The sequence below is a fragment of the Anser anser genome (assembly GCF_964211835.1).
Source record: "Anser anser genome assembly, chromosome: 7".
In the NCBI taxonomy this organism is placed as follows: Eukaryota; Metazoa; Chordata; class Aves; order Anseriformes; family Anatidae; genus Anser; species Anser anser.
In genome coordinates this window covers 27419419-27444840 of record NC_139727.1, presented here as the reverse complement: position 1 = coordinate 27444840, position 25422 = coordinate 27419419, and the positions used below count along the sequence as shown (strand labels likewise).

General features: G+C 44.8%; 1 protein-coding gene and 1 long non-coding RNA gene across 2 annotated transcripts in view; one reads left to right on the top strand and one right to left on the bottom strand.

Annotated features, from left to right (window-relative positions):
* The window catches only part of FBXW4 (F-box and WD repeat domain containing 4), a 59365-nt gene extending 41532 nt beyond the window's left edge, over nucleotides 1–17833 (bottom strand). The window contains 5 exon segments of the mRNA XM_083844558.1: nucleotides 2353–2485; nucleotides 3655–3840; nucleotides 6620–6715; nucleotides 17459–17645; nucleotides 17648–17833. Of these exon segments, the coding sequence (XP_083700684.1) occupies nucleotides 2353–2485; nucleotides 3655–3840; nucleotides 6620–6715; nucleotides 17459–17645; nucleotides 17648–17792 (747 nt within the window). The 5' untranslated portion in view covers nucleotides 17793–17833.
* On the top strand, nucleotides 17454–24922 carry LOC310902669. Its single transcript, XR_014586885.1, has 3 exons — nucleotides 17454–17592; nucleotides 18516–20952; nucleotides 21711–24922. It is a non-coding gene; the product is annotated as an uncharacterized lncRNA (long non-coding RNA).
* The last annotated feature ends 500 nt before the right edge of the window (nucleotides 24923–25422 follow it).

The following is a 25422-nucleotide window of genomic DNA, read 5'->3' as shown; positions in this document are numbered from 1 at the left end:
CACTGGCAGAAACAAGCACTCAGAGTTACACGATGACTCAGCTTATGAGTATGACTTTCCATCCCACTTCACCACGGGGAACAGAGAAATCAACCCCATCACCACGCGCTTTCTAGGGCAGCACTCAGCACAGACATTTCTCGTCTTCTGGAGTTAAACAATCTAGAAGTGAGATTTGATCAGATCTCTGCTGTTCTCTTGAACAGTGCAGGAAGACTTTGTACCATCCCTGGAAATATTTCCATTCCTATTGTCTGTAAAATTAATTGTTCACTACCCTGTAAAATAGCTCTGTATAAAGCCACCCCCTTTGCACCAAGCTTCTTAAGTGTACCCCAGGCTATTCAGTGCCCCCCCCGCCTTGCTCACTGACAAGACAATGTGAGAGAAATCTCTTCCCTCCCCCACCAGTGCACACATGCACATCCCCACCCACCAGTTCACCTTCCCCACTACCTTTGTTTCTGGGTCCTTATAAAGTCCCCCAGCTTCTTGCTGGGGCCTCTGCTCACGTTCCTCACTTTCCCCACCTTGCCCTCATTCTTGGCTCAGAGAACTTGAGCCCCCCAGTTCTGTGTAACCAACCCACAATGTTTCACTTCAGGACTTCAAAGCTGGGAGTGCCCTATTTGTTTGTTTGTTGATAATGCCCAGGATTGCAGGCTATTCTTGTCAGCGGGGAATTTAGCACCTAGTGTCAGCAAAAGCAGCAGAAAAGCTTAACTCTTTTAAGGCATCCCTATCTCCTACAGGTTAAAAATATTGCTCAGAGCACACTATCTGGTGCCTATCACACAGGAATGTACATTAGCAGCTCTTCAGGGCTTAGTCCTAATCAACACTCAGCAGAGCCCTCAATAGCTTAGACATTTAGAGCCCCTTTAAAAGGCTGGTAGGGATTCCCTTCCACCCTCCAAGAGTCTCATTCATGCAAACAAGGCAGCCTACAAAAGAGATAGTAAAAAATAAACGATGAACATCCTTAGAGCCTATGCTGGAGGGAGCACTGGGTGGGCAAGATCTCACACTAGCTCCAAGAAAAACAGACTTAAATTCCCCCCTGGCCTTCAGGAATTTGTTCTCAAGGTCAGGGGAGGTCTCTCCTCTGGCTGCCAGGGAAGCACCAAGAAGGCACTCTCCCAGTAGAGAAGCTCCAGAAAACAGAGAGGAGCAGCCCTGCTTAAATGTCAGAAAAAGCAGTATCAACACCTTGTTTCCAGGAGGTAAGCAGCATCTCAAAATAGTGCCTTCTGCATCTGAACAGTGGTCTCCTTGTGGGTGATTTTACCCAGGAGTACGCTCATACAGAGGGACCAACCAGAACAGATAGGGTAGAGTTGCTCAGCAGCTTTGTCAGATAGTTACCCATTAACACACACTTCCTATAAAACCTGGAAAGAGACATTTAGGTCTTCTTTTGGCCCACCTTCACCCCTTGTCAAACAGAAATAGCAGTTTTTCCTCTTACCTCCATTAATGCTCTAAGATACGTACCAAGGATCAAAAGTATTCAGCATCCTACCCTGAGCAAAAGCAAAAACTTTCAACATTCAGCAACCACTACTAATAACAAGTGCTTGTGAAGATGCTACAGGCACTGCATCATGCTAGCAGGACACAGGTGAAATCACTATGCGGAGTTTCCTAAACTACTAAAACAGAATTTGTTACAGCTCAGGAGAACAGCTCTCCAGGTCCGTGCAAGAACACATCATTGCCAATCAGATCCAGGACAAAAAAAAAATCAACAAGGTCCTGTCTCAAAAACAAACAGCCAGCAATTATGCGACAGGATTCAGTGATACCAATTGTAACGGAGAAATGGGAGCTTGTGATATTCATAGCCCAATTTCACTCCCAATTTGCAAACCAAGAACCATAAAAAATAAAAAATATAAATAAACTACAGTCCCATAGAGCTGGAAAAAACATCATGCTATCCTTTAAAGAGATCAAATATACAACAGAGAGCATGTGAAGCAGCACTACATCACAAAGCACGGATGTGCTTGAGATATATAGGGCAAATTTCAGACTAACTGGCAAGGATTTCCACTATAGTGTTAGACAAACATACAATGAAAGAAACAAAACATTAGCTGCCTTCTTTTGTACTTCCTAGTTTAAACTAGCAGCTGATATCCTAAAGTACTGCCAAATCTCTTTCTTAAAAGCTTGGCATAGCAAGCATCTTTGCAGAGACATAAGCCTATGCCAAGATACCCAGCACTCCTCCTGCAGACACGCAAGCCAGGGCTTTCCTGAGAGCTTTGCTGACAAACTTTCATGGCACAAGACCTCCGAGGTCACCACTGCAGCAGCACCTGCAGCTGCTGGAACATCACTGCTCACCTTCGCTGTTCTGTCCCGGGAGCCACTGACAATGAGGCCACCTTGGAAGTCCACACAGTTCACCTCTTGTTCATGAGCAGAGAACTTGACACTGTAGGAGCCGTGGATCTTGTGAAGGACAATATTTCCATCTCTGAAAAACAAATCCCCAAGCAGGGAGTGTATCAGCTGCATCTCCCTTGGCTAGTCACACACCTTCCATTCCTGCTTGGCAGTGCCACTAAAAGACCTGGACTGATGTCTCAAGAGAGATGAAATTCAAACAGCATTATTAACCCTCCACTCCTCACACATCACCTGTTCTCTCAAAATCCCATCTGGATCCCACATCTGGCCATTCAAAGCCTGATCTGCTGCAGATGACAAATTTCCTGGCTAACTTTCCACCCACCACTTTGTGCTAAACTGCAGAAAGCAGCAGAGCAGCCATTCCTCCTTCTCCTGCTTTCAGCTTGCCAGAATCCTGGCTGGATGCTGAATGGACAGAGTAAGGGAGTAAGTGTCATGTTAGAGCCTCAGCTTTTCATTCTTTTCAGAGCAGTTACACAGGGTTTTGCATTTTGAATTAACTACAAAGACACTTAGACTTTTTCTCAGCCAATACAGTTGCTGGAATTTTAAATGCATGCCTTCATTTTCACCTGAATTTTGGGCTACAGTTCACAGGGGAGAGTGTCAAGGCATCCAGGGCAGACAGCCATGCTTGCATCTCTCAATTCTGTGCTGAAGTGCTGAGTATATTAATAGCTAAAACTTTATATATAACAGTTCTGTCATTTGCTGTAATTGAAAAAGGCCAGCCAAATGCAAAATTAATTGGAGAAGTGTGCGTGTGCCGGAGTACTTGGCAGTTTTCCCCCTCTCCACAATTATATCAGTAGGTCTAATAAGGATACACTTGTCTCTAGAAAGCTTAATGCACAACTGCAGTCTCAGTCAACCAGCAGTTCTGAGAATTAGAATACAGCCTAGATAGCCTGACTGTATCAGGGAAAGAAATTAACCTTGCAGATCAGTCAGGATTGTGTGACTCTACACACAGTCCTGATTTGACTATCCTGTGGACATCTGCACAAGTTCAAAAGAGAAAAGGACAGTTCATAAGGTCAACAGCATGAAACTCAGCTCTTCAGCTTTCTCAGAAGAGAACCAAATCCTAAGAGAGAAAGCAAGAGCTGAATTCAGCCAAACATAATGACATCGTGTAGCAAGATTAACCCGTCTGCTCTGGGCTGGAGTTACACAAAACCTTTCCCGCTTCACTACCAGGCTCCTTGGGCTCCCTTCATTCACCCAACTTACCCTCCTCCACTGACAATGTGGGAGTTGACAAGTACAAAGCGACATACGTCCTCCTGGTGGCCAGAGAAGATAGCTTGAGGGTGACGCTGCAAACCTGTACCATCTGGACAGAGCTGGTAGGCCTGGATGTTCTCGGCTTGAGACAGGTAGAGATACTCGCCATCCAACTCCATCCAGGGCATCAAACTGCAAACAGAGAGCAGGTTGTGGTCAGGGGGTGGGTGGGAGAGGAAAACAAAAAAATACACACACACACACACACACACTAAAAGAAGAAGAAAAAAAGATTTTATACATAAACAAATTAAAGAAAACTGTAAATTTGGAGCTGCTGGTCAAATACAAAAAGCAGGAGTTAATATAGCACAGCTAAGAAGTGGAGTTTCTTTAGCAACATATAAAGCAAATCACATTGCTGGCATTTTTCTAACCAAGAGCCGAGGAAAATGAAGCATGGAATCTCTGGAAGAGAAGATGCCCAAGAGCCTAGTGAATTTAGATAGGAAATACTTAAGGCTCCCTGACCCCTCTTCACGAGCCCTGCACTTTTTAAGGAACTAGACTATCACGCATTTGTGAGCTATGTCAAGCATTTCTAACAGAGCCTTCAATCCCAGGCTCTTGGTGCAAACAGTCCTAGTTGTCCTCATTATTTGCTGATGCCCAGCAAACAACACAAAGCTGCTACTGTCCCACATGCATCTAAGCAGAGGAACAGGTCACATCAAATAACACATATCTTCCTGTGAAGTCCTGCATCTCCTACACACGCTGTACACTACTATGCAAAGCAGCAGGCTAAGCCTGAGGGTATCCAAGATTTTTGTGCTCTTCATATAGAGGAGGTATTTTTCTACACTCACACCTCTTCCACCTCTGAGTTAAAAGTAATGGCAGAGCAACCTCCCTTGATTTCTGATGCCCGTCTTCCAGATGAGTCCATACATCCCTTCTGCCCCTTACTATTTATGGGATAGTGGCAATTCCCTACAGAGGGGTTCCAGGCACAAGAGCAGTGAACGCTAAAGGAGTATTCAAACTATTTTGAAGATTGAAGTTAAAAGTGGAAAATAAGCTTCACTTCCTGGGAGATCAAGAGAGAAGATACTCAAGGAATATCTGAATCAAGTCTGTCATCACAACACATTTATTTATTCCTGAAACAAAACCAAAATGCAGAAAACAAAACAGGCTGCAATGCACACTTAGGCAGTGAGCTCTCTGCTCAAGATCTTGTTTGCATAGCCACCAGAGAATCAAAAAACTGACCTTCTAGATACAAGGCCAGATACAGAGAGACATGAGGCTCATGTCCTATGAGGCACAGATGTGTGAAATTGTCTCCACTCTGCACAGTCACTGCCAAGTGCGCCAATACCCATGTGTCCAATACCCATGGTTAAACCACAACACCATGAAAACATTGAGCAAAAACAGAGCCTTTCCAGAGAACATCTTCTCAGTTCTCAAACTATTCAGACTAGCTGTTTTGAAAGCATCAAAACCTGTCTCTTTTTTGCAGATCATTCATCCTCAGTGGTCGTGATTTTCTGTGTCAGCAGAGGCACTGCACACAGTGGCACCTCATATCATCGCAATGAAGGGCTAGAAGCAAGCAAGAGGACATGGTAGATTACTAGATAGAAAGTTCCTGCTTGCCTTGCATTCATTTCCAATAAGAAGCTTTTAGTCACGGGGACAGAGCAGTGGAGCATAGGTTATAACGTTCATTTGGGATTTGGTCATATGCATGGAAAAAATAAGAGGCATCTTTAGAGCAGCAGCTTTGGTTTGAGGCAGGCTTTGATTTCCTCTTCCTTCCTCTACTCCCACACAGTCCTGTAAAGCCAAGTGAATATCCAGCTTCCCCAGACTACAGCCAGTTTCTATGTCTCTTCCTGTTGCAGTTTAGCTTTTTACCTTTTTCTATGTTTTTTTCATAAGGAGAAGTAACAAATTTGAAAGCAGGATAAATGAAAATTAGAGGATGCAGTTTGGATGGTGGCCTCATTAAACCAGACCTTGCATTTTCATTTGGGAAGCTGGTTTAGTAATGATCTCTAACAACCACAGAGCCTGTCTTCACAGATGGTCACAGGCACTTCAAAGGCAGGTATACAACCTGCACCAAGAACCACTCTGCTCATTACAGCTGTTCCCAGGACTTCAGACAAGCAGTGGCACATTATCCACCACTTCAATCTACGCAGCAGAAAAAAGGCATGAAAGCTCAGTAGCAGGTCCCTGCTCTTCAGCAGCTAACAAACCATAGTTGTTCTCATTTTCCCTTCTGTCTGGTGATGTGAAAGCTAAAAATTTAGATGTGCTGTTCAGACAAGAGACATATCTCGTGCTTTGCTTTGAAAGCTGAGTAGGTCTGCAAGAAAGAATTTAACGCCACCCTCCTCTCATTAATGCCAAATATATACTTTGTTAGTGAAGGAGGGAAGCATACGGTAGAAGAAAGAAGAAGCATAAGGTAGAAGAATGGCAGTTAACATTTTAGATTTGTACATTCAAATCAAGGGCCGGGATAAAGCATGGGAGATAAAACAAGCATTTTGAGGAGACACCTAAGTCCAAATCTGGGATCAAGTATGGTCATGGTGTGAACAGGGCAGGAAACTGCTCATGGCATACAGCAATAGATAAGCACATAATAGTCTGGAGTCTGAAGTAAAGGTTACTAAATCCAACTAGAACTGCACAGATCAGAACAATGCCAAATTCAGGCTCTTACTGAGAGAGGAACTCTCGACTGGCAGAGCGAACCCCTAGGGTAAGGCAGCAACTGCAGTTACCCCACATCCAGCTAGCCAGCAACATCAAAACAGGCCAGTGACATTGCTTGTAAAACCCCCATGGATGAGAAGGAGCATGGAACATCTCATTTCTGAGCACAGAAGCAAACCCAAGGCCCCTCAGCAGCTGACAGAACCCAGGAGAAGAGGAAGGAGCCACTTGCTTTCGTTTCCATTTCAGGACCGTCTCCCTCCGGCAGCGTCCATGCCTCCAGTTGCGAGAGACCTTCACCCTTTCCTTCACTGGGATGCCAGCCGCTCTGCAGACAAAGGGAGAGAGATGAGATTAGCAACCACGACTGATGCTACACAGAGAACAGACACAACCAAGCCAGGTTACAGGTACGTTCTCACTCTGGCTCCAAAAATGATGAACCGGCAAACATTGACGGTGCCAGGGCTCGCTGTAGCTTGTGAGAGCTGACAAGAAAGGAGCCCTGAGCAGAGTGGGTGTTCATTGACAAAGCAAGCCATCCCTGATGACCACTATTGTACAAGTGTTAGATCAGATCAGAGGTATACAGACAGCAACACAGGTTCAAGCAAAATGTAATCAAGACAACGTACAAAGAAATTACCAGAGCAGCCAAAGAAACAAGACACCTCTTTTCTTCCAGAGACTAAAAAAAGCCCGTTAGGCTAAGGGCAACAACACACACAACAGATGGAGGAAACACCAGTCAGGAGAATACTGAAACTAGAAGCCAGAAGAGTAGTAAAGAAACTGCTCCCGTTCCTCACTTGCCTGACAATCACATAACCAGATACAGTAATTAGAAACCAAGATAGGTTCAGACTACAAATAAAATTTGTTCATCTGTACAACCACCCAATGCACACACGCCCCAATTAAGATGGACCAGCTTTTGTAGCTCACCAAAAGACTGAGAACTTCACCACATCGCTGGAATTTCTCTAATTCTAGTCCAAGTTACTTGAAGTTACTAAAGGAGAGACTGTAGCTCATACCCAGTCACTGGGGTACAAACCAAAGTTACTGGGACAAGCCAAGATCAACAGAGCTCAAAAAGTGACAAAAGGTACGTACCACAGAGACCTGGGAACCAGGTCTCTTTAGTGGCTACTCGAATTTACCCAGTTCAAGCAGCTGTTCACCATCTGTTTTCCTTCATGATCCAGAGTTGATTAAAGATTTAAAAAAAAAAAAAAAAAAAGCAGCTTTACAGCTTTAATACCTACCTTTCTCATACCATAAGCTTAATTATTCAATATCCTTGGTGGAGCTGCTTAGGTAGAAAGGACCAGAAAAGTATAAACAAGAAACTCTCAATGTTATCCTTTGTAACTTGGCGTTGTGAATCACTTAGCAGAGTACAAGAGTTGTTTCCCTTTTCACGTACTTCCCGACTGCAAATGTTCCCAACCACATGGGATGAAAGGAAGACCCTCAGACCACTGATAGATAGGGACTGGTGCCCAGCCAGGACCAGCTCCCTTCTCCCATCACCACCATGCCCCCAACGCACTTCCCAAAAGTCTGATTTTTGGGTACTGTCATTTTTAAAACAAAGAGTAGCTTCCTGTAAATAAACATCTCCTGTGGTTGTTAATGGGTGCAGGAATCTCTAACCTGGCCCTGGGGCCTGGCCAGATTCTCATTTTCCCAGCCTTCCTTCCATAGCCTCAGGCTTTTTTTTTTTTTTTTTTCTATTCACCCTTCCCTCCCCTTTTCTATGCTTTCCGGCACTTAGTCACCATTATAATTTGACTGCATTCCTGGGCATGTGACCCATTTTAAACAAAAACAGAAACCACACACAGAAAAGCTTTCCATCCCCTAGAAACCTGCGCAACTCTAAGTTTATCATCAGTAGCGCCACACCAAATAAAAGTGAATTTAGGAAGCAACAGGCTCTTTATTTCTCCTAACCCTTTAAAAAAAATAATAAATTTAAATCTCTGGAGTTAGCCTAGGCTGCAAGAAGAGGAATTACATTTAAAGAGAGCACTTGCAGGAGTCTGTGGAGCCAGATAGCGTCTGAGATGAGGAATGCACAGCACTGAAAAGTCAGGTCGGGTCCAGCAGCCTCCTCATTGCTTATTACTCTCCCAGACAGAGTTCAGGCTCTCCGCCTACATCCAATTCCATTCATTTCTCCAAAACTCCTCTCCCCACGCTCAGCCCCCAGTTAAGTTCTCCCCACGTACAGATTTTAAGTCACCAACTTGCACGGTGATGGAAAATGCACTCATGCCACAACCCCCCCCCCAACACGTACTGGTCCAAACAGATATCCTGAGCTCAGCGCACAAACCTTACTGAGACTAGATGCAATTTCCATGGCTCCAAAAAAAGGTGAATCCAAGGTCAAAAACGAAGCTGTTATCCTACAAAGCTGACCACTTTCCTAATTGGGGCCCAACAAGAAAAGTGGCCCTACTAGGTACCCGGAGCTCAATGCACAAACCCTTGTTGGTTTTTAGGGTGTGGGGGGATGTTTGTTTGTTTGTTTTTCTGTTAGTAGACATAAAATTCATCCAGCCTGCCTTCTCCACATAACACTTCTGGATCCAGATAATTTAAACTTGCCTTAGAAGCATCCACCCTTTAGTTTACAGAAATTCCATTTATTCGAAACAGAAGCAAGAGATGGGACAGGACATAAGGAGGCCATGAGAAGGGGGATGCGGAAGCTGGACTGATTCCTTTGCCAATACCACGGCAGCAGAGAATGACCTGCAAAGATTTTCAGTGTTGGTCAGAGACATTTTATCCCTTATACCCAGAAGGAAGTTAAATCAAGGCCAGTGATGGAATCAAGTGCTGACATATAATTTGATTTGCTTCCTCAACAGCACTCTCCAGTTCAACTCCCAAAATACATCAGCGAGGGTGATGAGCAACATTGCAATGCACTAGAGTAATTCTCAGATCTTAGAAAGCTAAAAAAGGCATCGCCATATAAACTTAATCATTTGATTAAAAATAAAAAGATCATTTTCTCCCCTATAAAACTCTTTTGCTTCAGTAATGATCAGCACACTCTCTATACATGTAAATTGAAGAATTGCTCCGTGATGACCTGAGAAACATCATCAAGAGTCATCATACATCTACACTGAGTGCTTGACTTAAGCAAGTACCTCCCACGTCAGCAACTGGATTGAACATTCAAAAATTTGGGAGACTAACCCACCTCACAGAGATATATCCTATGGAAGATGCTGTGCAGAGACCACTATCCACAGCCAATGAATAACTTGACCTTTCTTAGCACGCAATCCAGCAAAACACTAAACCACGTGCTTAAAATTCAGTACATGCTTAAGTTCCCTGTGAAATCAAGCTCTTGGCATTCGGGTTCTCAAAGAAACCACCCAGCAGTGAACTCCAGGACTGCAGAGGCTGACTCACTGAGGAAGGATCACTGTTTTTACCAGGAACAACACAGAGCTGCATCAGTACACAACTGGAGGACAGCCCAGCACCCTACAAGGATGACAGGAAACACACAGTACAAGAACTGGTGAATACTGTATGTGAAAATTCAGTGAAATTCAAGCAAAATGCTCTCAAAACCCACGCAAGGACCAGAGTCCATCATTTTAACACCTTTGCTAAGGGGTCACAATTATTAACAGCCTATAAAGTCACATAATCCAGTACATACGCTCTTTTTTTATTAGCTAATTAATCCAAAAAGCACTCTTATCAGGATCCCAAACCGTGTGGTGTAATACATGACCTGAGTTAACGCACGCTTCCAATTGCATGCAATCCTGGTGGACGTTCGCTTTGCAAAGACTTTGTTTCACTACGAAAGGGAAGCTGAACGTTTGTCACAGCCTGGGAGAACGTTCCAGGATAAAAGTCATCCCAACCAACCTGCTATAAAGGAACTTTCATTTCCCCCTTCCTACCTCACCCTCCCTTCCAAAAAAAAGGTTAAAGTATTTTGCTCAAATTATGGATTTCCTCTCTTTCTTGGCAGAGTTACCAGAAGAAATTTAATATTCCGCCTGGAGCCCACTTCCCAGCTGCTGAAGTGAGGGTCTGGGACTATCCCCCCACAGCACCGCTGACCCAGGCGACCTCAGCCACCATGACAGTTGCTGGCCTGGCCTCCAAAAAAAGAAGCAGAAGAAAGAATTACTCAGCCAGAGATTAAGCACATCTCCTCCCAAAGCTTCACCTCCAGCGTCGTTGCCTTCAGTGATCCCTTCCCCGTGCAAACTCCTTTGCCACTAGAAATGGTATTCCTGCAATAGCAGGAGCTTCTGTTTTACTGCGTCCCGGGGAGGTTCCTACTGGCCGTCTACTATTTCAGCATGTGCCAAAACAACGGTGCCTGCAACAACACAGACCGTGTTACAGAAGGTAACACCAACGTGTCATACCGTCTATTTTCCCAGCTGCATGGGGCATCCTAACCCGCCGAAGTGCTTTGCATTTTGCTGCACTTTAAGTGCCGAAAGAGCTCGTCTGGAAATGCAAGTCTGCAGAGACCCGCTGAGAGCGAATCTCTTCTGCGGACAAAATCTGCTGCCTGCATAAAAGCTGTCACCAGCCTGCCTCTAGCCTGCCTCGAAGGGTCATACAGAGGAACAAATAGGTCACGGTGGCTAAGCCCGGCTTTCAACCTTGGCCCTGTGGCAGAGATGGCTAACACAGGGACCAACTGCTCTTATTTGTGTAATCGGGACACACCTGTTGAGTGGCAGGGTCTCGGTGCATTTGCAAGTCACGGGCCACCAACAGACAGCCAAGAGGGAAAAGCTATTTATGTCAGGAGCTCCTGTTGCTGTCCTCAAGAAGTCGACTTGCTTGCAAAATAGCTCTTCCAGTGCAAAAATTCCACCTGAATTCCTTTAGCGCATGACCCTTCTTTAGCTTACCGCCAGGCTCAGTCTGTCTTCTGCGCTCTCCCCCTTCCTGTGTGACACGGGTTCAAATAACTCTGAGATGAAGATCGATCTGCAGACTTCTCTCGCTGCTCCTTGCCTCCGCCGGTGCCTCTAAGCTCCCTCAGCCAGACCCTACCAGGCAGCGCAGGTTTCCTGCCCCACCTCACGGGTCTTATGAGTGATCCACCTGCATGAAGAAACTGGAGACTTCTAATCAGACCCAGGAGAGTAGGCGAATTTCTGTACACACAGCAAAGACACGCTTCCAAAAACAAACAAAACCAACAACAGAAACATCATCACCAAGCCTGAGCCATACCGCTCTGCCACCAGATACCACCTCCCTTATGATGATCCCCCAGCTCGCCATGGGAACTCGGATAGAAACTCCACGCAGGATTTTGCATCTCTCAACGAGCTACTTAGACTTTTTGGAGCTGAAAACCAGGCTGCATTAAAAAAAATAAAAATGAATAGCCTAGGAAGATGTGAACAAACCTGCAGCTGCTCAGTAGTTGTCATGTATATTCTGATCTGAAAGAGCAGAGTCGGATGGAGTGAAATACCACGTAGCTATTTCACTTATGCAGGTTACAGGAATAATAGCAACAGGCACAGCATACATTTCGTAAGCCCTGAACTAGGTAAAATTCTTCTGCTGCTTTGAACTCATGAAGATTGTAAGGGAGGCAGGCCAGCAGGAACTCTAACAAACAAATTTCCCATTCCTGGGTCAAGAAGCTGTTTTGATATCGTGGAGCCATCCTGGCAGGCCTGAACTGCCCAGAACTAAGAGTTTAAGAGTTTAATTCTCTTAAGAACTAAGAGAATAGGAAGCTAAGAGGAGTTTCTAAAACCCACAGACTTCTCCAGCACAAAGCAATAGCTGTGTGCCCTCTTCCAGGCTTTTCCGTTATTGCAATATCCTCCCCAGAGGATTCCCCTCTGCATCGTCTGCACCAGTTCATTGCCTCCTTCATTTCTGACTTAAAGTAATGAAACTTTGGTAAAACACGTTCCAAAAGATGAAGGAAACTGAAGCAGCTTTACAGGCTGCTTCACACTCCCTCCCCTTCCAGTACCGAAGGCAGAGGTCTCCTATGATTGCTGCACTTTGCGTTTGGATTTGACTTGCATAGATTGGCCATTTCCTGCTCCTGCAGGTGTATATATTTTTCCAAGATCTGGAGAAAATACTGCTTTTATTAACTCACAGAAATGCTTGCACTAGTTCTTAAATACTCAGTGATGATAAATTCACCCACTGATTAATCTGTATTTCTGGAGTGGAGAATACAGCTTGATCCTCGTGGGCAAGGCAGGACAGGAGACAGGGAAAGAGAAAACACGCAGTGGAACATTTCTATATCTTGACAACAGCTATTAATACATTACAAAGAGGACGCCGCCAAGCTATTTAGGTTGCAACTTTTAACTTGCCCTCTAAAATTCCGTTGTAGCAAAGAGGAAATAAGTTTAGCCCAGCTGCAACTTTATTCCTTTTGTCCATGCTTTAAATAAAGAACCACCTTGCGACGAGCCTCTCTGCCTCTCCGATTTCTCCAGTCCGAGGTGGTCCAGCGGGCAGGCCCTGGCTGCGGGCTCAAAGCACCCTCTTCTATTCCTGGCTCTGACACTGACCTGCTGCACAGAGGGCAGCCTGGTTCACATCTCGCTGCCTCCGCTTCCCAGCCCTTGTTTACCCTGCCTATTTGGGCAGCGAGCTCTTCAGGGCAGGGACTGCTCTTGCTGGGCCTGTACAACAGCTGGCAAAACAGACGCAGGCTACCAGACACAACTGTAATATCACTATACTCACCAGAAACCCCGGAGGCTTTGTGCTTACTGCTCAGCTACAGCTTAGCTGCAAAAAGAATTATTAAGCCGTGTTTTTCTGTGATATGCTGCCATGCATTTTTGGAACAAAAACGCTCACCTTACGTCATGAAGAGGGGTCTCAACGCTTCCTTGAGCAGTCCCCATGACTGTGTGAAGCAAAACTCGTAGCATGGGGACTATCTTTTTACCAGCTCCATGACAAGGTCTTATTGCAGGATGGGTCTATACATAACGTTAACATGACAACACGTAACAAAAGGTAGCCTGACACAGATGCATGCAGGACAGGTGCCAAGAACCACAAATATCTAAAACCACTGTACGTTTCCAACCAGTGACACAATATTCTATTAAGCATTTACTTACTCATGATTCAAAGAAGGAGAAGTGCATTTTGAACACCAAGAATGTGCTTAAGAACCTTTCCAAGTCAGGCCCTGGTAGCCCTAACATACACGAACTCACACCAATGCAAACCTAGTGATTCCCCCTGCCAAGGAATGAAGTGTATGGAAACATAGCAAAGAAGAAAAAGGTTTGCTGTGTGCAAAGTGCATGATTGAAACAATACCGTAAATATTTAGCTTACACACACAGCTCCTCATTAGCTGAATCCACCAAAAAGAGCAAATATGAGAGACTGTCAACGCTGTGGATATGCCTTTCTGCATAACAACTAGCATCTAGGATAAAGTTCCGATCTTCCTTTGCCAACATTAGCCAAATTAGCATTATTTAAACATATGTCCTGAGATAAAAATAGCTGCCAATTTTTAAAGGTGGATAGCCAAGATGGGGAGTAGATAATTTTGAAAGTTAAATCAAACTGTGTTAGGTACTACAATTTCTCTTTCCCATGCTCCTCTACAGCAAGGGTTTTGCAAACAGTTTCTTAGAAAGTTTCTCTGTTCCCTATTTTGGCATGAGAAATTGTTATATGCAAGCTGACTGCACAAAACCAGTTGTTTCACATACAAGCTAAAGCCCCATTCCCTCTGATCTTCTCGTTACAAATATCTGAAGATATACCTAACAGAAACAACATTTTAAAGAAATGGTGTCATTTTCAAGTTAATCACCCTTTTAAAAAATGGGCAAGTGGGGGAGGGGGGGGTAAGTTTCACAGCCATCTTACACTCCAGGATCAAATTTATCTCTATTTAGCAAGCATTAACAGATGGCTTATCAAAAAACATTTAACAGCAGAAATGATCAAACTCGTTCCGAGATGTTTTTTTGTTTTAAACAGTAAATATTCCCTAGACTAGTTTTTAACTTATGCTAGCCTCCCAGGGACCATCAGTTTAAGATCTAATGTTAGAACCGTGCATATTATTTCATTAAGTACATTTACCATAAAACGGTTCCAGCCTTTGCTTTCTCAGTTGCAGACAGCATTGAACAAATACCTCTTGAAAGTAAAAAACAGTGTTCACCTAATGCAGTGTTACCCAGAACATGCAACAGAAGCTTCTGCTTTCGAGCAAGCCATAGCCAAGCTTGACGAACTCAAGATTTACGCTGTGTGATTAAGAAACCAGTTATCAAGAAGGCCCAGCTACCCATCACCTTCATTACCTTTCTATTTATCCAGTGATATTCTAGCTTAAACACCTACTCAGCTCAAATTTAACCTTCAACGAGCAACCTACCAGTTTCTTACCTGGAATAACTATCAGGAAGAAAGGCTGTGTGCCCACCTTAGCCAGACCCCCTCCCTAGCTTGTATTGGTTAAAAATATAACCTCTCTCCTTAAATCTTATTCACTCAACTGCAAGAAGAGCAATCTTGGAGTATGCTCTTGGTCTTGGAGACATGCATGAGGAGCAGGGGGTATGGAAGAGACATGGCTATTTAAACCCTCAAGCTGCCACACCAACTGTTAAACTCTTCTTCAGTTAGGTACAAATTTTATAACTGTACAACAAACCAAGATTGCGTGAGACTTCCGTGAAGTTAAAAGTAATTAAAGGATTCTTCCTCTAGAATATCTCAAGGTTCCTGTAGGACTGACTTGTAAGGCCACTTGGTGCATTACCTAAGATTGAACTCCCTAGGACCAGGGCAGTGCTGACCAATGCTAAAAGCAGCACTCTGTGCTAAAGTTGTTTAAAGAAAACTTGAAAATAGGATTCAGCGCAAAAGCACATCCTAGAATTACTAAAAAAAAAAAAAAAAGATCCTGTTCATAGCAATCTAACAGCACTGAAATCCCTGAGAGCTTGTGACACTCAAGTACCCTTCCCTTCACTTAGACCCTCTGACCTAGCAAACCTTTTCTGTAGCTGTTTTCTGTAGCTGTTTATAGAGCTGCATTCCTCTGCAGGGGAAGTGGTGGTCCTTACATATGCTGCACCTGCTCTGCTGTACACCTGATCCCTCCCGCAACCGAAACAGCATAGTATCACCTTATTCTTAATGAAAAATACAGAACTTCATTTCCTCAGGAGACAAAATCATATATCACAGCAGACAGAGTCCAACGCACAGCCATTCTGTAGCCCTTATTCCTGCTTACTTCCTAGGGAACTGTGGTTCACTTTTCGAAGCCCAGTCCGTGGCCGTAACATCCACTGGCTACAGCTACCAACCTACAAAAATTGAGTGGGTTTAAGTCCTGGCCTGAAAACCCAACACAGGGATTGTCAACACCACCAACGCTCAACTCCTGACAGCAGGGGCCATAGCTGTTTCTCCACGTCTGTGCCACTGATGAGATAACACCATGAGACAGCAAAACAGGCCTCAAACATCCCTTCTTTTATGATTCACGTAAACAACATTTAGGGCAACAATACTGTGTCACTGGATGACACACAAGATCCTGGGCTCTGAGCTGGCAGCTATAGGGAATCACAGGAAGCGATTCATAGACCCAAAGAACACGAGCTTCCTCTCAGGATCCTCCAAGCAGCAAGGAAAGCCCATGTTGTGTGGCTGCCTCTGAGTGGCATTTCATATGCTAGTAAAATTTAAGAGAGGAAATGCAGCCTTTGGATTCTTACTAAGGACTGCCAAGGCCAAAACCCCAAAACACTTCCATCTAGAAAGATGCTGGTGTCATACACAGTGAAGCCAACAGGTCTCACACCTAATCTGAAGATGTGCTGTTGAATTTAAAAACAACAACAACAACAAAACAGCAAACCTGTCCACAAAACTTTAAACCCCACAAGCCACAGAGTCCAACAGTCGCTTCCTCTGTGACAGCCGTCACCAGCAATACCAGCACAGCTGCTCTGGGAGCAGGAGGCTTGGAGGAACATGTATTCCTGGGGCCCCCTGCCACGAAGGCTCATGCACCTAATAACACGTTTAGGATCATTCTCCAGGCTTTCCATCAGATGCTAGGCCAGGTCTTGCTCCCTTACAACAACTTTTCTGAGGCATCTTTGAGGCTTTGGTAGAATGACAGAATCATTAAGGTTGGAAAAGACCTCCCAGATCATTTGGTCCAACTGTCCTCTTACTACCAATGTCACCCACTGAACCACATCCCTAAGCACCAGGTCCAACCTTTCCTTAAACACCCCTAGGGACAGTGACTCCACCACCTCCCTAGGCAACCCGTTCCGATGCCCAACTACTCTTTCTGAGACGAAATGTCTCCTAATTTCCAACCTGAACTTCCCCTGGCATTTTGCCTCCCCTGGTAGTTGCAGGCAAGACCGAAGGTGCCACTCAGCAGCTGTGAGGGAGAGCTGGCACACAGCAGCTCCTTCAGTTTCTCCATGCTTCCCACCTCCCCTGGCTTGAAGCCCCCAGGCCTACACCCTACGTGTCGTGCTTAGGGGGAGTTTGGGGGACGGAGCTCATCAGGAGAGCATCTCCAGACCCAACATTTGAGGGCTGCTCCCTCCTGGCTTGGCACCGAGGGGGCTGGGGAAGCCCCCCACCACTCTCTCCCGCCTTCTGCGGGACACTTTAAGCTTCTCCCCACTCTCCCCGACCCTGCTGGGCACAGCCCGGGGCAGACCCCACATCCTGGAGCAGCCCCGGGCCCGCCACGCGCGGTCCCTCCCCTCCCGGGGGCGGCCCCACGGCGGCCCCTGCGCCGCGGCCCTTCCCCTGCCCTCGCCGCCCCTCGAGGGCGCAGAGCGAGGACGGCGCAGCCGCGCTTCGAGAATAGCCCCCCCCCTTCCCTCCGCCCCCTGACGGCAGCGGGGAGCCCCCCTTAGCGACTACGCCAGGAGCGCAGAGCGCCCCTTAGCAACCAGCTAGGCCGCAGCATCCCCGGCCTTTCCCAGCCGCCGCCGCCGCCTCCCCCTCGCCCTTCGGCCGCGGAGGCCGCGCTTACAGGTCGGTGCCGAGCTGGGTGAAGCCGGAGTTGAGGCAGCCGCGGGCTATGCGCCTCCAGAGGAGATCGCGGCTGCTGAGGAAACGCAGGCGGCGGCAGACCTGGCCCAGGCGGCCCAAGGCCTGCACGTCCAGGTAGGAGCAGATGAGGAGCAGCAGCTCCTCGGGTAAGGCCCAGAGCGGGGAAAGGGGGGGGGAGGAGGGGGGGGAGGCGGCCCGGGATCCCCCCTCCGCCTGGGGGGATCGGGGGCTGCCCTTCCTCCCCATGGAGCAGCAGCTCCTGCCCCTCCTCCCCGGGAGCCGGAGCTGCTGCTGCCCGGGGGAGGCCAAGCCATGGACGGGGGCAGCCGCTCCCCAGTCACATGGGGCAGGAGCCGCTGCCTGTCACTGCCCCCCTCCGGGGGAGGAGGCGGTGGCGGCCGGGGTGGGGGGGGACACGGGGACACGCCGAGCCCACCCTCGGTAGCGAGTTAGTTCCATAATGGGGGCCACTGGGACTCCCCCGTGGACCGTCCACCACGAAACTGCCCCCCCCTCCCCCCTTCGGCCCCCCGGGTTGGTGTTCTTCGTAGCTGGTATTAATAACGTCACCTTATCTATGTGTTCTCTAATAACGTGAATAATTAATGGTGGGAACGGTGATCCCAGGTAACCAGAGCATCTGCTCCGCCACCTGGAGCAGCCCTGGCTGGGCTAGCACCCCGGCGAAGGAAGGTGAACAGCAAGGTGATTGCTGCTCATTAATTATCCTCGAGCAGGGTCAGGAGTTCCTGTCACCCACGAGATGACAGCAGGGGTCATCTGGTGTTGCACTGCTGTTCTCAACTACCAGATTCCCGGGACACTTAAAAGAAAGGGTCTTCCCCATGTAAGAAGGGGCCTTGCCACAGAGAATTTAAGGCTGGCTTTTTGCTCAGACCCTGCAGTTCCCCCTCCACAGAGCAAGGGCTGAAAAAGTGCTCACACTTCACACATGTATCTACATACATACATGCACACCACCACCACCAAAAAAAAAAAAACCTTCTTAATAACTGAGTCATTATTGCCATCCACAGGAGCCTGGAGTACTGACAACACAGAAGGATCCTGGTCCAAAATGGCAGAGTAGCCTTCCACAAACAGTGGAGCAGGAAAATATGAGTATAGTGTTGTACTATTCTTTCTTGCAGTATTTTCCACTCTATGGAAGCCTGAAGTGCTTGGGGAAACTTCTGCCTCAGAATTAAAAAATAGATAAATTATGAAAAGTAAATCATCTACCTAGAATGCTTTGTATAGGTATCGCTTACCCACCACAGACTACATCTCCTTTTGCATAGTGGAGTAGGAAAATAAATTTCAGCATATAATGAGGTTACCATAGCAGACAGGCCTTTTAGACAGTTATCGCATCTAGTTCCAGAAGGTCATCGTGTCTGCGTAATCTCAAGCACTCAAGTATTCAGATGGCTAAATCAGCAGCTCTGGAGGCCTTGTATTTGAGAGGTTCAACACTGCCAGCTGAGGAACCGTCTGGTCCATTTAGACTGAGTTTCAATGCACCCTGGAATTCAAGGAGATTCCAGAAGAAGGCAAATGTTTTATCAGCATTTATTCCGAGTGCATCAGCCCAATTAATTACAAAATTCTCAGCCTAATATTAAGCTCAGGTAAGATAACTGCACATCTGGTGCAGGATTTCAGTAGCCAATTGAAAGGGAGGTAACGTAACAAACATTGCTTAACAAAAGACTATGGAAGATTGGTGTGAACGCAGTTTTATAACAAACTAATTCAATATCTTTATGATGATGTTAAGCTTAAACATATATTTATAATTAGCTCTTTTGTAATAGACTTTGTCAATGTCTGAAACATTAAATTTATTAAAAGCTGAATGACTTCTCTGTCTTAAATTGTTACTGTAAAGAGAAATTTATTATTAAGTTGGTCTTTCTCCAGTGGGATTCCAGAGAAAGCTTATGGACCCTACATTATTTGATATTCTTATTCGTGACCTGGAAAAAAAATCTGAAGTCACTATTAGCAAAGTTTTGTAGGAGGCACAAAGCCTCAGGGAAGAGGCAAAGGATGCTTATGGCTGCACAACCTTATGTTAAGTTTAGACATAATCAAATTGTATGTATTTCAATCAAGCCAAATGTGAAGTTTCACATCTAGGAACAAAGAATGTAGGTCACACTGAAAGGACGTAACTCTATCCTGCAAAGCTGCAATTCCGTAAAGACTTCATTAAGATGAATAATCAGCTGAACGTGAGCTCCTTCTGCAGTGCTGTGACCAAAGGGCTGGTGCTGTCCTGGGAAACAAACGAGCCAGGAGGTTCTTTTACCTCTGGTTTTGACTCTGTTGTGACGGCTTTGGAAATAATTTGTCCAGCCAACATTTTAAGAAGGATGTTGAAAAACGAGAGGGGTTTCAAAGAAGAGTAGTAAGAATGATTGCTGGACTGTCAAGCATGTTTTATAGTGAGACCCAAAGTGCTCAGTCTATTTAGTTCTCTAAAGAGAAGGTTAAGGTGTGAGGTGATCATGCCTTATGAGCACTGAAACAGGAAGAAAAATCTGGTAACACCAGGATCTTCAATTTAGCAGACAAAGAGATAAGATCGCTTGACAGAAGGTGATGGGAAGCAAATTTATAAATAAAGCGTGTTTTGGTAGCGAAGAAAATTAACTATTGAAACAGCTTATCAAGATTTATGGTTCATTCACCATTACTGGATTTTTTTAAAAATAATATCAGATTTTTGTTCCCCTAAGAGAGCCTGACTGGACCACAACAACTAAAACTTAAATCAGGAACTGATCTAGCGACTCCTAACTCAGGATATCAGACAAGACAGTGAAAGAGGTCCTTTCTCATCTTAGGCTCTGTCACTTTGCAGAGGCTACATCTGACATGCCTCTGGTAGTCGCGTCTCCCCATGCTATGTGACACCCGTATTCCAGTCCTCAGCCTGTGCCACTTTGCCAGGGAAATTACTTGGTGCACTCTGGAAGGAGCCTGGCTGCAAAGTAAAATGTGCAGTGTGGCCCTTGGTGATACCAGAACAAAAGTATGGACAAGTGCATCTGCGAAGCGGGGCCTTAGTGCTCTCCAGTTTGTGGCCCAAGGTAAAAACAACTACGGAAGATTTGCCTAAGATGGAATGTGTTTGTAAGCAGGAACCGCAGAGAGGGTCAAGCACGATCTGGACAGGGGTTGTAAATATTGTTATGAGAAAAACAATATGATAAGTTGCTCTCTTAAATGTAACATTGTTTTCTAGTGTGGATAATTGCCTTACAACATTTTCACAAATACTATTTTTTTGCCCCAATGGATACAATCCATTATTTTCTTTATAAGAGGAATGGACCTGCAACTGCACACGCTTCTCAGGCGTGGTTTCAGCTGCTGTGACTGCTGTGGAGCTGACAGTGCTGTGCGCCACGGGCTAAGATGCTCAATGGCTCTAGTCTTCCCATCAGTGCTGAACAAAGTGCATAGGTAAGTGTCTGCAGGAACAAGAACCAAGGAAAGTTTTGAACTGTTACTAAAACTGTACACATAGTATGATTATTTCTGCTACGTTGTTCGAACTCTAATAAAGAAGTCAATGCAGGTGCCCAGTGCAGTATAATAAAGTCAATAATACAGTCTTTACATATCATACAGTCAAAGATCCCGATCCTTTCATGACTCATTACTCTGAACCTCTAGAAAATGGGGTACTATTCTGTGCTGAAGTAGCAGACCATTCCAGCTTGCAAGATTTGTGAGCTAAAAACGGGAGCTGACACCTGTAAAGGCTGCGCTTTACCAGTGCAAATCAATGAAACCCAGCTTGGAAGAAATACCATTTCAATGCCTGACTTTTTTTTTTCTTTCTTTCTCCTGTCTTCAAGGGGCTTTTTTCTTCTTTGCAGTGCCCTCAAATACACCTTTCCAGCTAAAGACACAATCATGTGGACAGCTCTTTGTTTTGTTTTTCCTTCCAACGAATGCTTTTGTGTATTTCTGAAACTTAAGACACCTCCTCTGCTACTACAGTACTTATCTGTAACACCATCGCTTTGAGGGATTAAAGCAGGTTACTTGTTACACACTTAGATCAAGAGTTATCTGAGTAGAAAGTCTATCCCGTTAGGGTTGGCGGAATCTGTTTTTGATCTTGAGTTGTTTTGATTTTCTCTGAGAGCAAGTAACATGTTATTTTAACTTCTGAATAAGGTGTGCTACCTGACTGTGTCTCTTCTGTTTGGCAGAAAGGATTAGAAACCTCCACGGAACTTGCACTCTATTAAAGCAGAGTGCTCACCATTGAGAACCAAGGAGCTGAATTGTTTTCAGATTATATGTGTGTGTGTGTCTTTCCCACATCAAAGACTTTGATGGAAGCTGTTCACGCTATTGTCAGGAATGCAGGGATTGGCACAAAGGTGATTAGCAAAATTGCTTTTCTGCAGTAGAAGCACAAAAATTATCAAAGGATTAAAGAGGATAAAATTAAAGGTTATACTGAATTTGGGGGTGAATTTTCTCCTTCCCCCCCCCAGTTTATACATATTAGATACATTTGTTTTTACCTATAAAGGGATTGCCAGAAGAAATTAGAATTAGAAACTGTTTGGTATGAATTCTGTTAAAAGGCAAGGGAAAATCTTCCCTTAAAAATAATCCCAACAGACCCTATTCTGTATAGTTCCAAATCACTTCTACAAGGAGCTTTTAATGAGAACTAAGGGCACCCAGCCAGCGGCCAGCCCTACAAGGTTCTCAGCAGCCACAGGATCAGGACCTTTATCCATAAACTATGCTGAAAATTATGAAAACAAACAATTCCATAAATCAGTTTGTCATCAGTGATGCTGTTTGTTTACTTTTCTCACTACACTCTACTGACAAAGATACTAAACTGAGGGGGCCGCTCTCATTATCCACTTGCTAAGCGCATGCAATGCTTTTTGTATTTTCATCAACAGCTGAGCTGCTTGAATGGTTTGAAAAAGGGCAATAAAAATGGATTGACAAATACTCTAATGTATCAAAACTAACAGCTGAGCCTTCCAGAAGCTCTCTTGCTTGGCAAAACTGCAAAGCAATAATAAAATAATAATAATTAAAAAAAAGGTATAACCTCCCATAGCCAGCAGAATTGTCTCATCTTGCTGGTTTAGACTCTGTTGTTCATTTTATTTTGAATAGTCTTCTATTACAATCTTCTAAATACCAGCCCTATACCTATTTTGTGTCTTTGCATTTTGAGTTTGGTTTGTTTGTTTTGCTAGTCTGCTATTTTCTGGAAGTCACATAGATTATTTTATTTGTTTTTAACCTCATTTATCAAAGTATTATCTAAAGCATCTGTTCAGAAAATGTTCATTTTAACTGTTTTCCCAACAATGACCTTCTTCCTACCCCCCAGGCCACATCAAGTTGTCACTCACCAGACAGCTGTGGAATTTGGAATCATTCCTTTTAAATGCTTTACAATTCCAAATGGTAGATTTCTAATGGCACAATATGATTGCCACAAAGATCTTTAAATTTCCCAATCCTCCAGGCTTCAAAGGCTGGACCGTCCTTGATCTCCTGAAGGAATGCTTTTGAATCTTGTGCTTTTATAGGGGCTACCTATGAAGATATTTTAGGGGCTTTTTTTCTTTCATACTTAGAGCCTGAGGAACTAAACATTCAAATTCCCACTGGCTTCTTTGAGAGTAAGATCAGGACTTACACAGTTGTTTCTAGCGATTTTCAGCTCTTATTTTCATTAATTCCACAGGTTGTTCCAAAAAATTTTGGAGTGTTTAGAGAATAATGTAAGAGTATCCTTGGTGTAGTGGTGGCTGTGGTACTGTTTTATCCCGTATCTGCCTTCTACCTACGTGGCTGCTTCACCCAGTCCCTAGCTCGTCCACAGGCAAGTCCGATGGTGTCCTAACTCACCATGCCCATGGGCACAGAGGGCTCCCTTGCTCTTGGAGGATGCTCTGCTGTCATATTTGAAGCTTCACTTACAACATGATAATAAGGAAAATGAGCAAACCTAATCCTAAAGGCAGCTTTGGGTCTGCCTTGACTGGACAACCAAGACAGAGCCTAATTGCCTGCAGCAATTACAAACTTGCAGAATTACTAGAGTTCTAGGCTTCCTTCATCTCTTCCCCTAGAGACAGAAGCAACATATCACTAGTAGTACTCTCTTGCACAGTAGAATTTCCTCAGTAAGGAGGCTGCCATTTTTTATTTCTCACTGGTTAATTTGGTTTAGTCTCATCACTGAAACACAGGATTCAGCAATTTGAAGTTAAGAGTTTTATAGTGTAGCAAAAGGAACCCAGCTGGTGCTAGAAACCTCCTTTATTTATTAGTTCAGCTCATGCCAAGCCACGAAGCATATTCTACCCTCTATTCTCTTATTAATGAAGCACATGTATATGTGTATATATATATATATATATTTATATAAAAGAGAGGGTAAGTTATCACCCTGCCTGTACACTATAGGCTCTGGTCCTGCTAAGGAGCACCATATCCATACAAGGGCCCACTTAGCACATTCATCCGTAGTTTTGGGGTCCTTGGCTGAAAACCCCATGGGGAAAGTGCTGTGCTTTCTACACTGCTCCGGCATCCCACAGGACATGACCTCAGCTGTGCCTGCAGACTCTCAGGTATTATTGTAAGTAGCAACCAACGCTTGGTCCCTGCAGTAAGTGTATGTTTAGCTATCCCATATTGCGTGTGATTTCTAAATAGGCCTCAGCCTAACCTCGGGTTTTGTGACAACAACAAACTGCAGGAGCAACTAATTACTAACCCAGTTTATGGGTCAGGGAACAGGCCTTAGATCCTCATTTACACAGGTTTCTTATGATCATGTAAGCCCTACCTCTCCACGACTATTTTTGTTTGTTTATTTAGATCAGTTAAAAAAAAAATCCCACATCCCAAAATAGAGAATGTTTTCCTTTGGAACTGGGAGAAAACACACTTGATGGCTTTAACATCTGCTGGACAATGCATGGATGGTGGTAGGCACCTCACACAGTTTCGTGACAAACACATGTGCGTACAGCGTGTCAGATTATAAATCCAAGAATAAAGAGTCATTAAAACCTCCCTTCTACAGCCCACCTGCCATGAAAATAGGCCTTTCACTCTATTTAAACCGAAAATGAGTATTGGGAAGGAAAATGCCCACATTCCAGGGATTCAAGTCAAAATCTCTCCCTCTGATAAAGGAGGTCTGTCAATTGAACATAAATTGATTCATTGTCTGTCTCCCATCAGGGCCCATAAGCCACCCCATGCACATATGCTTCTATTCTTGCTAGAAACCGAGACCTCACAGTCCCAAAACCATTGCAGTAACATTTGCATTTGTCATTGGCTTGATCTGAAACTCTGCGTAATTCCCAAATATTTCAATTTTGCAGCGTGTTAGTGCCTGGTGCAATTTTGGGGTGAAGATTCCAGCGGGATTAGCTTGCTACCCAGCAGAGCAAGAGCTGCACCGTAGGTGCAAATCTTTCTGCTCTTGGAATGGAGGAAAGGAGGAAGAGACGTTTGCACTCTGGATCAGCTCTGCTAGAATCACCTGAGTGCCACATTTGGTCCTGTTCCTTCTCTTTTCCTCTAGGTGTGCAATGGACTTATCATTGCTATTGTGTCTGAATTGTTAGTAGCATTATGCTGAAACACAACTCAAAAGACAAACTAGCCGGGCTCTGCAAGATGCCTGTGCCCCTGCAGAGGAGAAAGGGCTTCTGACTTCCCACCTAAAATAGTCACTCTTGAAGCCGAATTGACTATTAGGTGATGACTGACAAATCATAATGCCTCTCGGAGGTGACCCTCCTTACCTACGGCTCTGCTTCTTCACCTCTTTGGGCACTGTGAGACTTGTAACCGCGCTAGTACAGACAACAGGTTTTTGAAAAGGGGTAAAGCCCACAGCACTCCAGCAGTTTT